This window comes from Calidris pugnax, unplaced genomic scaffold (assembly GCF_001431845.1).
Source record: "Calidris pugnax isolate Ruff unplaced genomic scaffold, ASM143184v1 scaffold103, whole genome shotgun sequence".
NCBI lineage: Eukaryota > Metazoa > Chordata > Aves > Charadriiformes > Scolopacidae > Calidris > Calidris pugnax.
The window spans coordinates 20,745,689-20,762,214 of NW_015090990.1; the positions used below are offsets into that span (position 1 = coordinate 20,745,689).

At 34.9% G+C, this 16,526-nt stretch overlaps 1 protein-coding gene across 7 annotated transcripts in view; it reads right to left on the minus strand.

The window, feature by feature from the left end:
- Positions 1-403: 403 nt before the first annotated feature.
- The window catches only part of GULP1 (GULP, engulfment adaptor PTB domain containing 1), a 156,208-nt gene continuing 140,085 nt past the window's right edge, over positions 404-16,526 (minus strand). For 4 of the 7 annotated variants that reach the window (XM_014954597.1, XM_014954591.1, XM_014954592.1 and 1 more), the window contains 2 exons: positions 9,675-9,769; positions 404-2,500 (listed from right to left, as the gene is read on the minus strand). In XM_014954597.1, the coding sequence (XP_014810083.1) occupies positions 2,429-2,500; positions 9,675-9,769 (167 nt within the window). In that variant the 3' untranslated portion in view covers positions 404-2,428. Of the gene's footprint in view, positions 7,337-7,736; positions 7,748-9,674; positions 9,770-16,526 lie in introns of all 7 variants that reach the window. The other 3 variants (XM_014954598.1, XM_014954594.1, XM_014954596.1) reach the window with 2 other exon arrangements.

The following is a 16,526-nucleotide window of genomic DNA, read 5'->3' on the forward strand; positions in this document are numbered from 1 at the left end:
AGAAGTTGCTTTCTAGGATTCAGGAAGACTTCAAGTACATCCTTTACTCCTTAAATAACCACTAGGGTCATTTAGTAGCGAAGCATATTGATCAGCTATGTATAAAAACAGAAGGCAATAAAAAAGAGTCCATTAAATCCATGAAGCACTGTGAAGAAAGTTACTCCCTGATTATTAGTATTAGGTAGCTGCATATAAAACAAGATTTTTCTCTGCTGATTACAGATTAGACCAAACTCAATAATAAAGGTCAAACACTGGAGTTATTCTACACTGGCTGAGATCAGATTCTCTCCAGCATAGAAGGTGACTTTGACACATTTCAGCTCCAAACCATTCTTTGCAGCAGGTTCTGCCCAACATTTAAGCACCTCCCCAAGCAATTCACTGAATGAACATTGTGTTCTAGGATGCAATTTATTTAAAAACATTTATTTTAGGCAAAATTAAACAGACATTTGAGATTACATAGAAATACAATTTCCAATTGAATCACATAATCTTTTCATTAAAAATGCACTGCTGTGTTGATTTAAGTAATTTTGTATGGATTGAGCAGGTATGTAATATTTAACCATGCCACTTGCAGTCAACTATCGTAAAAATCAGTAACGAAAAAGGTTTCTTAAAATGTGCAAATATTATCTTAGTGTTACCATTGATAATAAATGACCACTAAATAGATGCTTATTACGTAAAGCTTTTTAAAGTACAATAAAAATACAAATTCTATTTGTTAAAAAAGGCCATTGCTATGGCTACTAAACATCCTCATTATACAAATTGCAAAATACTATATGACAAACAAAATTATAAAGACTTTTCTTTATGAAACATATACTATTCTATTTGTTAGTGATTTTATATATTTTTAATATATATATTTATATATAATACTCTATATGAATGTTGAACACAGAATAAGAGAGAGGAAGACTAATGTAATGTAGAACATTAAGGCCCCCATTCAGCAAGGTACCTGAACATATGTTAAACTCAACAAAGGAATAATCCCATTCATTTCAGTGGATTTCAAGGTATAAGCTGAAGTACTCTGTTGAACAAGGCATAAAGATAAACATGTGATGACAAATTTGTAAAATGCATTTTTGGTGTAAACTATAACTGTTAAGGATAAAACTCTAAGTATCACAAAAAACCTCTCATGAAAAAGCAAAGAAAAAGTATTTTTAAAAGAATCTGAAATTTTGTTTTTTCCACACCTGTATGTTTTGAGGGGAAAATATTAGAGCTTTTCAATTTTTGAATTGAACTAACATAAAGTTTGGGCATCAAAACACTAATGATAATAATTTTCCAAAATAGGTTTAAGATGGTATTTTATTGCTTATGCTAAAGGTTAATGAAGAGTATGCATAGACAGGTCAGCGTTAAACTCACTAACAGCTGAAAGTTTTGGTGTGTAGTTATTTCTGAAACATGAACAATCAGTGGGTATGAAGGACTTACTAACTTATATTGAATTCTTGCAGCAAGCTTCAAAATTATAGTAATACATATAACATTAAAGCAGATAGTGAAAACAATTCTCAACAAAGCCTGACTGAACACTCAGGTGTTGAAAGTAACTTACAGAACTGTGCACAGTAAACAGTGCCTGCTTATACACAAAATTACATAGATTTCTAAGTAAATGTAAGACCATAATCTTCTTTTTAAGTTATGGTTATCATGTAATAAATTCCAAATTACATACTTTACAGTTCAGCTATAAAATATCAAAAAAAGGGCAGTTACTTAGTCCATTCTGCAATTTAGCAGTTTTATTATGCTCTTAAACAGTAATTAGCATACTAAGAATTTGTTTGTTTCTAAAACATGAAGTAAGGACCTAAAATCTTATGTATTTTATAAACTAATAACAACATATATACAGCACAGTAATCATACACAGTAATGGAAATCAATTACATGGCATCCAGATTTGTTTTAAGCATATATTAATGGTTAGTATTTTCTGCTTTTTCACTGCAATTTGAACTTTTTGTACTAGATATTAATTATTTTACTGCTTGAATATTAAATGATGACTTAAGAGCATAATTTCAAAATGCTGCCAGATAAAGTATTACATAAAAATCATGCTTGTGCATCTGCAAACAGAGGTATGTGTGAGCTTTCTGAAGAACTGCTCCAGTCATAAAGCATAATAAGCTTGGGCCAAAATTTGACAGAAAGAAACACAATAGTGTAATTTAATTCATATTTCATAAACAAATACAATTTTTTACATTTGTACAGGGAAAGACTGGAAATGGAAGTTGGATTTTTACAGAAGCAAACCTGACAAGAGTTTACATGTTGAAAAAAGCAATTTTTGGCACATGGATAATATTTGTGAATACGTGTTCAGAATTTTAAAAAACCCAAACCACTGTGAAGGAATTTCACATTTAGCTTCTTGTCATCAGCACCTGCTGTCTAGTGGGTCAAGACAAAATACTGTGCCTTCAAGAGTTAATCCCATTTTGAACCCCTCCTGCAATGAAACAAGACATAGTTATTAAAAAAGAAAGTGATTTCTGGAGGATAAAGGTCTCTTTCTAAAAACACCTAAATTTGAACTTATCTTTAGGCAGATAAACCATAATGATACTTTAGAGTGAATCCATAGACATTTACATTATTTGGTCAGCTGATTTTTAATAAGTCTTAATGGTTAACTTATAAAAGGATGTATCTTGTACAACAAAAGAAATACAGTATGTATTTAAATGAAGAAAATATTATAGAATAAAAAAATATTGAAAATTCATATAGATCGGTTGATAGAAAAGCAAACAAGCTTGACGTGCATCATGTTGTTCCCGAGTTAAACTCAACATGATTTATAAGCAGGAAAGATTAGGGCTATATGAGCAAAAAGTTTATTATATTTACATTTTAACGATTCAGATAAGTCACAGACATTGTTACTAATCCCAGGTGTCTCCTACATTCAGTAATACCTTCTCTTAGAAGTAGTCCAACAATAATTATAGTACTCGACCGCATCTCAGAGGTTTGTTCTGAATTGCTCCCTGTGCAGTTAAATTGACAAGTGCATGTTTTACAGCCTACTGCCATCCGAGCTTCACTAAATAACGCAAATAAAATTATACTAAAAATACTAAAATCACATAAAATTTGTGCAAATGAACAAATGGTGCATTTCAAAGGCATGTAACTCAGTGACATAAAATACAATGATCTTTAGAAAGTGCAACAAATTTCTTTAAAAGTTTAGACCAAAACTCCTGTTTTAGTCACATTAGTTTTATTAGTAGAAACACAAACATGGTCATCACCCCCTCTATTGAAAAGAAATTCATTCCACAAGTACCTGTATTTGTTTTTACAAAATATACTTAGCTTGCACCTGTTCTAAAATAAGAACAGCACTTTTAATACAGGTGAAATGCTCTTGTTTTCATTTCTCTTTTTTCTTTAAAAGAAGCTGAACAATTGAGGCTTAACCTTCAAGAGAAAAGTCACCTTTGAGTCAAGGAAATATCAGTCTGCTAGGTGGAAGTACTGTAAAACTATAAGCAATTGGAAACAAGGGCTCTGAATAGAAATGCCATGAAAACATCAACTCCAGTGGCAGCTGTAACAACGTTCAGTTCAGGGCTGTCCTAATACATAGTTCACTTAGAAAATGTTGATTGCATGCTATGAAATCAATAGTATGTGCTTTCATGAAGCAAATACCTTGTAAATGAATCTTTTTGTAAAGCAATCCGTATTGGGATCAGGCATAAACTCAAAATACACAGCAGTACCTCAAGAGCATGCCTTTTGGCTTTAAAACATAAATCTCAAATCAAACCAGCTTCATTTCAAACAAATTTAAACCACAGGCTAAAATTTTGAGAGCTTATGAGTATTTAATAATCCCACCAGCTACTAGAGTAGTGTTGAGAAATAGAATAAACTTCCTGGCAACTGGTTTAAGAAGGACAACCAGCTTGATTCTTAGCAATGCAATCCAGAGAACCCTTTCACTGACCATGCATCCCAGTCATGCCCTGCATGCTGGTGGCTTTCATTTAAGCACTGTTTGTTGGTGTCTTACGTAGCTGCACTTCCAATACCCTTTTTTCTGGCTAGCTAAGAACAAATCAGATTATACATTTTGGAAGCACACACATATCTCATTGCTCTTCTGTTGATCATGTTGGGGTTTCTAATTTTTGTTTTATTCTATACAAACTGATATTTTGTCACTTACCACTTAGCTTGTGCTTGCTATGATTTTACTTCGAACCATTTCTACTTTCTCAAAGAACAGCAGTCTCCTTGACCTTTCCACCTGCAATCTCACTCCAGACCACTTTGCCCCCCATTTAGTCGTCCTCCTCCTCTTTTAAGCTGTGATATTTTGCATTTAAAACAATCACATTTTCACATATTTGCAATGTGATCAATGTTAATCCATTAAGAGATAGCTGCACTATATGTATCATAATTATTTAAATAGCCTTTTAACTTTCTTAACATAATGAACTACTGTCTGTTCTAAAAGAAAAGAGTAACGTGGTTGCCATGTGCTGTTATCAGCTCCGTACCTGAGAACCCAGCTTCTATTACAGGCAGAACTGTCAGAAGTAAAACCTACCACTACAGTGCCAGGAAATGCAGTGTTAACACATGCATGCTTAAAAAAGGACCATGCATACAGCTGTCTATAACAGGAACATGACATTTCAATGTTCACCTGTTAATCACACAAGAACAGTATCGTCAAGGACCAGATGCTACAGTTAATAGTAAACTGAAACTTCCATGCCAACCCCAGGGTCAAAAAAAGCCCAAGAACACAAAGAGACATCAAGGCAATCTAGATAGCCATCTGGGCATTTTTCAGATTTTAAAAGAATATAAAAAACAGATTTTTTTCTTCATAAATATTTAAGTGGAGGACAAGAAGTGCATAGGAGTATAGACCAAAGAAAACTGTATTGTCTCAACCAATATTCCATTAAATTAAATGCAGGCCTCAAAAAGGAAAAGAAATCACAACTTTCTTGTCTAGTAGACTCTTTGGCAAACTGATGGCAATGAAATTTCCAGAGATTCAGACTCCAGATTTCCTATAGCTATCTCCACTCCTAATCCCTCAGGTTTTGCAAAATAATTCCAAATGCTTAAATAATTTTTGGAATCTCCAAAACTATACTTTTGCAAAGATACAATATAATTTTCAAAAAATCCAATCAGCTGTCAGTAGTCAAGCAAGCCATTGGAAGAGAACGTTTTAAGAAAGGATTCTCCCTTACATCTACAGCTGAAACTGTGATCAATGCAGAAAATAGAATGCTGTAGTTCTCACAGCAATGCAGAACACTTTGATCTTTATGTGCACTTTCAGAAATAGTTTATATATACACCTGAACTGCACATGTCTCTCAAGTCTTATGCTCCTACTTGAAGCTTCTGTATGATTATTAAGGTATCCATCATACAGCACATGCCCACTTTCAACTCTCCACTCCAAAACCCAGCATTTGCAGCTGTAATAACAGTGAAGTCAGTTGGAATGACCAAGCAGATTGTAAATTATGATTTGTTCTTATATTTTTTTTCTCTAATAAACTCAATTAACATGTTAAGGAGAATAGTTTTTCTTTAAAAATGACATATATAGTCAGCACTTGGTACACATTACATACTATATATATTTTAAAAATCTTTCAAAATTTTTAATACACAGCATTTTAAATAGTTTGCCTTGTAAAATTCAGACATTTCAGCTTCTAATAACATGTGTTCTTAACATAACACACTGCCTGTTAAAAAACATGTGTGCTATGGCTTCCTGTACTTTAAACATCCAGGAAACAGTAACTCCTGATGTGGTCAGAAAATTTCTTAAGTGTGCTGATTTTCAGTGAATGAAGAAAAAGGCCATCCCCTGGCACTGGACATGGGTGGGAAGAGGAAGGACTATGAAGTGTGCATCTATATTGTGCCTCACCTCTACGTTCATATCCCCCGTGATGACACTTCCAAGGTGATTGAAACTCTAGGACTGAACATCTTAGTTACCTAGAAAAATGATGGTATTGTACTAAAGGATATGATTGTTCTCTTAAAGAGAGGAGCAAAGCTTGTTTTCACTAGAAAAAGTGACCAACAACCCCTCTTCCAAAACTTCCACGTTTTTTGTGTCTATGATAACAAGATGTGAGCTATTCTGGTTAAAAATAGTAAAAGACACAGAACTCCATTTTATAGGAGACAAATTTGCCAAAGTCAACCTTATGGCTCTGAGGTTAACTCACTTATCGCTTCACAATGACTTCACTCAATGAGCTTAAGTCAGCGCAAGTCCCATGAACCAATGATAAATTTACACGCCTCCGAGAAGATAATTTAGAGGGCTGAGCATAACTTATTTCAGATGGAAAGATGACAAGCCTACCGACTGCTTCAGGCCATGCAGGGAGAATGGCTTGCAGCTCCTGGAAGCTTTATGATATTAACTACCTTGAGAGTTTAATAAATTATAGCAGCTGTTGCTGGTATGATTCATGATCCAGGGAAACTTTCCTTCACTGCAAGATTTCTGGGAAAACAGACAAATTCATTTTATTAATGTCTGGATACCGTCAAAATAGAGAGGATGAAAATATGTTTCAGCATAAGGGTGGGGGGAAACAGGAGGTTGGATAGTCATCAGAGAGAGGCCTGAGCTGTAAAAGTCACATCTCAGCACATGTTTGAGTTTTGAGCTCTCCAAAAATTGACTGGACCAAGAAATGGAATAGAAGGAGCTTAAGTGTGAAATCTGGATCCTAACTAAAGTTTAGGACCTAAAGTTCCCCCAGGGGTCACTGAAATTTATCTGATCTCACTAAGTGCAGAATATCAGATGCAAAGGAAAAGCACCCACTAAAGTGTTTATTTCTCCAAAGCTGCTTCTGCTGCGCCCTCCTATCTCACTTTGCTTACACATCACCTCCCAACGCACGCACAGTAACAGGATCAGAGAGACTGGGCTGAGCTGCTCCCACCAGGCTGTCACTGCCTGGTGCCGAGGCAGCTTGCTTGTTACTGAGTGTAGGATAAACTGCATTTAATACCCTCTCAGAGTAAGTTTGTATTTTGAACTAATAGGATGTGTTCATAAACAACTTACCTTTGTATATTTAATGAAACACATATTTACTGGAACTCGGGCTGTACTTTATAATGTGAAGACAACAGATCCCTTCACTTTACGTTCCAGAGAAGGAAAGACGACTAGATTTTTCTTTTTGTAGCGTCCATTTCACCTTCCTTCTTATAGGCTGTGTATCTAACAACTGTTACCTTCTAGCACAGTTTTATTCTGCTAATTGCAAGTTTTAAATAATTATTATTGTATTCACACAAAAATTTACATATCAAAGGTTTTTGCTTAAAACATTTCACTACTGACAATTTGATAACGAAACTGGCGATTTCACTTGAGCACACGGAAAACAAACAGGAATGAAAATGAAGGCTTAGTATTATTAACATCTGGTAAGATGGACTAAAGAAAATTAAAATCAGCTGTCCCTACCTTAAAAATTGCATGCCCCTAAAAATTAAAATGGCCCTGACTTAGAGGTGCATATATAAAATATAAATCTTAAAACTTTATATATATGTACACACATATACATAAAAATAAAAACACCAGACATGAACACATGCACACTTCAATTGCAAATGCTTTAAATACCATTATTAAAATATGATATACCAACCATCGCTGACGCTAGGCACCAGGGAAAGCACAAGAAGATAAAAGAAGGTATTAGGAAAAACATGTTGTAATCTGTATTTTGCAGCAATCATCTAGTAAAATAACTGTACATAGCTTTTGCTTTGGTCAAAGTTAGAATATTATTTTTGCCCTGTTTCACACCCAGTCAGCTTTACACTTCTCAATTGGATTACACCTGAAGAAGTTTTGTGTCTATATAAAGATCCACTAATTAAATTTCAGTGGAAATATCAGGGTATGCTAAAACTGATATACTAGACTCTCCGATTTCAAGACTTGTTTATAAAGCATACAAAAAAGTTGGAAAAAACAAAATACATGTGTGCAGGGGGAATACCCAACCTATACAATATTCTTTGGAATAGGACACAGTAGTGCCCTAAGGTTTGGGTGGGGTTTTTTATTAGTTGTTTGTCTGTTGCTTTTTTCAAGTGAAGACTACAAACAATGACAGGAGTTTTTAATTTTATGAATTCTTTATGACTTTTGAATTTATGACTTCAAAAATCTTTGATAGAGGTTTCTGCTGTTCCTCTCACTGATGTTTTATGAGGTGATAACACCTTGCAGCCTTCTACATTAGCAATGTAAAATTTAGCCAAAAGTTACCTGTAGTAAGAACTCTTACTGTGTGACATTTATCTATAGTCACAGGATTCTTCCTAGTATCCACAGACACTACAGTATAACTTTTCCTAAAATAGAGTACATAACGGAAACACTGATATATATCAATGCAAAGTGTTAAAAGATTTGCTTTTTGTGCTAAAGGGCTTGGTAACAACATTACAGCATTCGCAAAACACATGCATTTTTAATGGAATTGCAAGGAAACCAATTTTGGCTTTTAGTGTTACTGGAAATTGTGTGGGCTAGAGTACAGGTAAGCAAGAATTGAAATTTCTTACTTCACAGTGAGAGTTTGCCAGTGGCATCATCCTAAACTGACATGGAAAGTGAAATTTCACAATGAAGAGGAATTAAGAGATCTTACTTAGGTAAACCAAATGGTATTTTAATCTTATTTCAGCCATTTTGAAATGTTTCTCCTGCTCTCCAGGCACAAGAGAGGAACTGAAGAAGCCTGAGGACTTTGGACTATTGGACTTTGTGGGTTCTCAAGATATAAGAGGTCTGGAAGCCCTGGATCCTAGAAATTTAAGTTCCCAGTATTTTCATTTTGCTGGCAGCCTTCTGAAAAAAATACAGATAAGCAAGCTGGCAAAGAACTAGTTTGGAAAGTCTGACTGAAGAGAGTGATTTATTCCAAAACTTGAAGGCTTTCTCCTAGAATTGTTGCAAAATTGGGTCAATAACTGAACAGATACTATTGAGTGTTTCAGAATCAACAAATGTTTTCTGATAAAAACACATCAGTTCAGAATTCTTGAACCAATTCTCAATAGTTTAATTGTCCCAGAGTGCTTTAGTCAAATACAGCTATTTTTATAGGTGGCAGAAAATTGGCATGTACTCTGTCTATGCCAATGCTACAAGAAAACAGACTAACACCACTGAGGGAAAGACCAGGGTATAGGGGGATCGTGGAGATTGCTCGAACTGAGGAGCAACAGCATCAGAGTATCTGTAGGGTTCTTGCCTCAGCTCTCTTTTTCAGCTCACTCAGTCCCTTCCCAGGCAAGAGTAGCAGTATCCATTTTGATTACACTAAAACCTAAATTAGTACAGGTGTCGGGATTAATACCGTGGGTTAACATTTGTAAGGATCTTCAGGCAAATTCAAACTCCAGCTCAAAGATGATGACATATACTTACAATAGGAATAGTCAGAAATAGGCTTTTTTTCTATGTATTTGTGTGTGCGGTCTGGAACACATTTTCAGAATACTGTAAATATGTATTTCAAGGATAGTCATACAGCCACAGAAAACTGCCTAATTGATAACTCAATAGTTACCTGCATCTCATCTAGTTTGGACTGAATGTCTGGAGGGAAATCTCCTGCTCCGCAGCTAAAAGGGTCAAAAGGTTCTGCTCCAAAAAGGTCTCTCTCTGGAACAACAGAAAAGTGTGTCATCGAGAGAAAAGGTATGGGCTATGACAATAGGTTTTGAAAAAGTCAGTTTACATTCCTTTACAAGCTGAAAAATAGGACCTCCTGATATGTAACTGATTAACCACAACCACAATCCAAATTTGAAAGCCAGGTCTTGATTCATTTTCCAATGTTTAATACTGAAATATTTTTCCAAGAACACCATCAACTTCTGTTTTAAACCTCTATTTAGATTTCATTAATGCTTGTGACTTCTACAGGAATAATAGGGATCCAGTGAGAAGCTGTTCCAATTTGAACAGGGCAAATTCTACTGAAGTGTGCTCCGGAATCATTATAAGAAGTTTCATAAATGAGGAGGGAATAAGTGGACATCAGTTGTCAAATTTTCACTTAGCATTATGTCAGAAACATATTTTTGCAAGCAAACTAATCTTTATGTCCCCTGTCTGCCACTTCTCACCATCAGGTTAAAGACGTTTTTTTAAGGAAAAGAAACTACTCTTACTCATGCAAGGTAAAGCTCATAGAGTTCCTCAATTTAAAAAAACGGCAGTAACTAAAACTTATTGTCAGGGTTTTAAAATCTTGGATAAGATCAAGTCAAGAAAGTAAGAATGAAAAACGCGTAGGACCATGAATGGTCACTTATCCTAAAATTCCACTAAATCTGGATTCATAAACTGAATGACTGCAAATTTCCCTCTGTCACTACCACACAGTTTCTCACCTTTTCTGAACTGTAGTATGCTTTCTTGTGGTGAGGACTTCTGGGTTTTTGTTTGTTTTTTTTGTTTGTTTGGTTTTTTTTTATGTCTGGACAAGAAGAAACACCTCCAATACATATTTTTTTTTCCGTATTAGAACAGTGTAGTGCCGGTTTTTCACATCTGACAGCCCAAGTATTTCTGGATTGTGGATTTTTGGTTGGTTGGTTTGAGGGTTTTTTCCCTTCTCAGTATTGATTTTTTTTTTTTTTTTCTCTACAGGTAACCATGCCATCTATATAGACTTCCTATACCCCATGGGGTTGAACTAAACCAGTAAGAAAATAATTTTGCTAGCCCCACCATACTGATTTCAAAATTTACAGAAGCAAGTTAATACAGTCTTGTCATTGGTGGAGAGAAAATTAATACTATATCCTTCCTCCTAACTTTCATGGTTCTCCAGCAAGAAACCTGGTAGACATACTACTTACCTTAAAACAATGTTAGCTTCAGAGCACGAAATTAGAAGGGGCCCTTAATCTCTTCAAAATGACTAGCTAGTTTTCTGGTTAAGTGCAAAGTTTCATGCTAAACATCCAAGATACAGAAGTTGACAACTGACTACTTGACACAAAATCCATGTTGCACTGATACCAGTCATCTTATCAATGCTGAAAATCACGTATATAGCTAAAAAAATGTCTTTATTTTGGCCTCCTTGCAGTCAGAGTTTTAGACCTGTACATATCTAGGTTCTTCAACATTATATTGTGCGTGTCAGTCTCCAAGGGTTTTGACCTAATCACTTAGGTGTTATCAGGCTGCACAATACACATTTTCAATAACAAGCTACCAGCATTCATTCCCACAATAAAGTACAGAAACAAGCAGGAACTTGATTAATTACATATTGCAAAAACTGTGTCAAAGCAGCTATAAACTGTCACATGAGACCAGAAGATGGCCCAGACTGGAGAGCCTTATTCCAAAAGCCCACTTTAGCCAAAATAAATAAATAAGGAAATTAATTCTGGTCTTTCCTGGCAAAGACAGATCACCTGCGTGCAAAAGAGACTTTAACTAGGATAATCTAATGTAAAAATTAGGATGTAACTCATGCCTGCCTCTTTCACAGCGAAAATAGCTCTGCTCCAGTATAACCAGTGTACTTACAAGCTCTGATGCTCCTACCATGTAACCTTAAGATATGTAGCAGCTTAGACTTTCAATCTAAACTCTGCTGGGCAAAAAGCGATTATGATTTCATTTTCTTTTTTTTTTTTTTTTTCTTCTCCCCCTCTCCGTAGGTTCTTTTTACCCTTTAAAAGGAGCTGACAATTTGGTCAGACAGCTAAAAGCAGCCAGTTTCAACACCAAGTCTTATCAAACATTCAAGGAATGTATTTAGGAAAAAAACCTAGAGGACACAACTCTTGCATTTTTAACTACTGAAATATGACTTGCCACTATTTTTGAAAGCAAATATTTTGTACATTATTATGGATATTTTCTCATGCATGCCTTATTATTTGGCTTTTTAAATGACAGCACTCATTAGCAGGAGAATGCCAGAAGCTTTAGCTCCTTTAATGTCACCTGCCTTCAGGTGTAGGATTACTTAATTTCTATTGTTATTCAAGGCAGACTTCAAAATTAACAAGGGTAACTTATTTTAAGTGACATAGCCTAATAAATCCTGTAGAGAACCAAGTTCAAACTAGAGAAGTGTTTCCCAGATTACTTTCTCTGAAATACTATTTTGGGAACTGTCTCTTTTATAACTTGCTAACCATTTCAGTACACCAGCTGAAAAAGTCCACAATACAACTCCTTTTCCGCATTTAAAACTTGTGTCTTATATTGGAGATAGCAGCGCTAAGAGTCAAGGAAGGATAAAGTTCCATGAAATACTTTCAATAACATCATCATATTTCTCTTTTGAACACAAACTGAAGAACACATGAAAACTGGATGAATACTAAAATTGAGTCACTGGAGAACGGCACTATTGCATGGGCTCTCCATTTTTAGCAGAGATGGGATAAATCAGTAATTTTTCATTTCAGGATAGAGTATTTGCATGAAGATAAACTATAACAAGAATATCTTGCCTGGCACACTCCCCAAAATAATTGTAGCATAGACAGGTATTTCTTTCTCCAATACACAGCAACCAGTAAATCTTTGAAAATGACCTTTTCAAACAGCAGGTATAATTTCCTTTCCCTTTCCCATTCTTTTCTGGATGGAAATAAATTCACAGGTTGGAAAATCAACCAACAAATTCAAAACCATAAAATGCTGATGTTTTACATCGGCAACTCAAACCACAGAAAGACATGAACAGGTAATAAATTCTTGTTTCTGTGACCTGTCTGACATTCAGGACAAGAAACATGTAATACTGGAAAGTAGCAACCTTGCCTCTGTAATAAACTCAAAAGTAGCAATTACCAATCAAACCGACAAATATTTGGCTTTTCTGCTGCATTTTGCATTCCATTCTTCTTTACCTTAGCTATCACCCAGGCATAGAGTTATGTTGATATATGCTTTCCCTAGATGTCCTAGAGCAGCTGTGACAACAAACAAAAATTAATCACAATGAAGACAAGCACCCAAGAAAATATTTGGAATCAGCGGAAGTAGTGAAGTCCAGGAAGCCTTTCCCTTAGCTGCAGGCTACTCCATACTTTTTCTTTTAAAATTATTACAGCATAAAAAATGGTTCCACCGTTATTCTGACAACAGACTCTTAAATCTCTGGAAAGATAGCATCTTGGAGCAGAGTTCTACATCTGCCAGTTGTGACCTTGGATTGTTCAAGATGCATTTGAGTGAAATAAATGTTGACAATTCAATAGAGAATGTTCCTCTCCAGTTCTTTTCTGAGATATGACAACAATGCTGTGCCAACAAGAAACACATAAATTAACTCCTCCTTTAAATAATTAAAATTAATAAATTAATTCCTTACTTTAAGATAACTCAAAAGAAAGTTTGCAATCCCTTACTCCATAAGGAAGCAGCAGCATGGTGTTTAACATGGCATGTTTGGTTGCACTAACTATGCATTGGTCAATTGTTCAATTAAGCAATTATTACACTGGGCTGAAATATTTATGTTTAGTCTGCAAGCCAGTTACTGTAAACTTAGCATTAAAAGAGAGATTTCTCAGCAAAATTTTGAGTATAAATACAATTCTAGAAAGGTCTTTTGTTCTTGAATAACACACTTTTTTGCAATTATTACTTGAGACATTTTCTCTTTCAAAACTGGTAAAAATAATCTATTTGCTGTCACTGATATACCCAGTAGTGAGTAGACATTTACTGAGAAGCCACATTGGTATAATGATGAATAAAAATTCAAGTTTTCAAGAAACTGCTCCCTTTTATAAATCTTCAATGCTTTGGAGATAATCTTTCCATGAAAATGTCAGTGTTGCACTCTTCCAATATTAGCATGCTCGGTTTCTTGAACTACGTACTACAAGTTACTCAAAGCAAAAGATATAATTTATAACCCCACTAATTTTTTTTCTGGGGGAACTACCCAAAGGAGAGCTTTTGCAATTCTAACTTCAGGCATTTCTCTTTATGAAAAGCTCAACTGCCATCCTGGTGCCAATTATCAACTATGAAGCTCTTGGTCTTGGAGTAAACCAAAGTGCTTGGTATCATCACCGGTCCTGCAAACAGGACCTGTCTTTCCTGTGCATTCTTGGGTGATTTGTCAAACTGGCCAGTGATGAGTAAGATGGACTTTGACTTTGAAAAGCTCATTTTGTTGAGCAGAACAAGTGCCATCCCTAGGTAACAGGCAGCTGAACCTCACTTAAATAAATAGAACAACTAAGGTTGACATTAACAAATAGATGCATAGGTGCATACTTATCTTTCTTCTTGTTTACTACTGAGCGTGATAAAGGTGAAAGCTATAAAAATTATAAAATCCAAGAAAATCACCCTATAATTTCAACAGAAGTGAAGGAAAAAAATGCTCAAGTGCAGCAACAAAGTAGAGGTAAGAACATGAGAAGATGTTCCAAAGACCTCAGAAAATGGGAAACACTAAACTTCGGCTCCTCTTGGTTGCCACCTATCTGACTTGTACTGGAGAAAGAAATGCCAGCTTGCTTGTACTAGCAGCAATAACACCATATAAGCCAACGTATTATTGTACATTTTTATAGTAATGTAACATTACACAGCTTGAATGAGATTCTTTTGGAAGCTGAACTTTCTCATCTAAGACAATAAGTCCTTATTTGATTATAAAATATTCCTCTTCTGTTTCAAATTGCATTTCTGAAATATGCTGAAGGGTGCTAATAGCTGATGAATGCAACAATTTTCAACATAAAGAGCAGGGATCTAAAGCATAAAAGCTATGATGTACTCTGTGCTGTAGTTCTGTAATCTCTCTCTGAAGCACGGCAGACTGAGGAGCACTGAGAATTGACACTGTCTACCACATCTCTAAACTACATCATCTTAATATAATGCAAATGAATCAAATGCAGAATAAACAACTATTTTAAACAGTACACATCACTGAATAAGCAACTTATTTATAGTATTTTCTGTATTAGTAAAACCTACTGATTAAACAGTTACAAAACCTACATAGCTGGAATTCTCAAGACCACTGCATTGAGTGCTGACTCCAACAAGATTTCTAGCCACAATTCCAACAGAATTGAGGTAGGACAGGTGAAAAAAACCAACAGCTAATCTGTAATTCAGTTTAAATTTTTATTCTTTGAAGCTATATCTGCAGATTGAGATTGATTTTATGGCACTGTCTGCAGTTTCAGAGGAACAAATTTGAAAACACTGAGTTCTGGGAGGGAGTGTCTTTGAATTGCTTTTTTGTTCTTCTTTACAAAGTCATAAAAATTCTCTTAATAGAAAAGTTCTGTTCTAATATTCTATTAGAATATTCTAATAGTATTTTAAGTTATTTAAGAATATTTAATAACAACTATTCTAAATAGAGTAGTTTTAAACTCTGTTACTATACACTTTCAAAAACCCATAGAAATTAATCTAAATGAACTTAATTTTCTCTTCAAAATAAGATTTTTTTTTAATTGAGTCAATTGCCTTGACATTTACTTTGTCATCAGAGCGTGATAGTCATTTTAAGCAATGGAAACAAAAGGTGAGTAGGATATGGTACTGAGGAAATACACCCACTGACTTAAATTTTACAGTGCATTTTTATAATTGTGCACATCTGTCATTCATACCTGAAAATTCTACATACTAGCAGCACTTCCCAAAATAGGCAGAAACTCTTCAAATGCGGTTTTCTATGGCGACAGGCAATAACATTAATGCTTCTTACTCATACTAAAATCGGCATGAGAAATAGAAGATACTATGCACAGATTGCTATTTCTACAAACATTAACACTGTTTACATATGCTCTACTTTCCTCACCCCCAAGGCATTTCAAAGTTTTTAAAAATACTTTGTGGACTCCTAAAAGATTTCCAGTAAAGCCGAGAACCTTACTCTGGCTGCTTTCAAGCCTTTAGAAAATAAAATTGCTATTGTTAATTATATTTTGAAGATCTTTTAGGAGTGGTCCACACATCTGGAGAGGTTCATCAACTATAACTGAAAAACAAAGCTGTGGACGATATGAGAAGTAGTATTAAAATCAGTATTCCAAGACAGTCTACGTCTTGAGGGACTTCTTCATCTCTCCCTTCTGCATCATCATCACCATACTTACACCACCTGTTGTCTTCCCCAGAAATGTAGGCTTTAGATGCTACAACTGTGGCTTGTCAAGGAAAGAACTAGTAGGAAGTAAAAATAATTCTTGAAGTACAAAAGAGATACTGTAAAAAAAAAGCCAAGTTAAAATTCCCAACCCAACTCCTTCAAACTCTTTATATAATAGCTTCAGCAAGTAAATAAATTTGTTTATAATATAACTTGGCAGCAACCTCAACGACTTTGGGAAGATGGTACAAAAATGAAATGGCATTATTGAATGTGATTTACAAAAACTGTATTTGGCTTTTC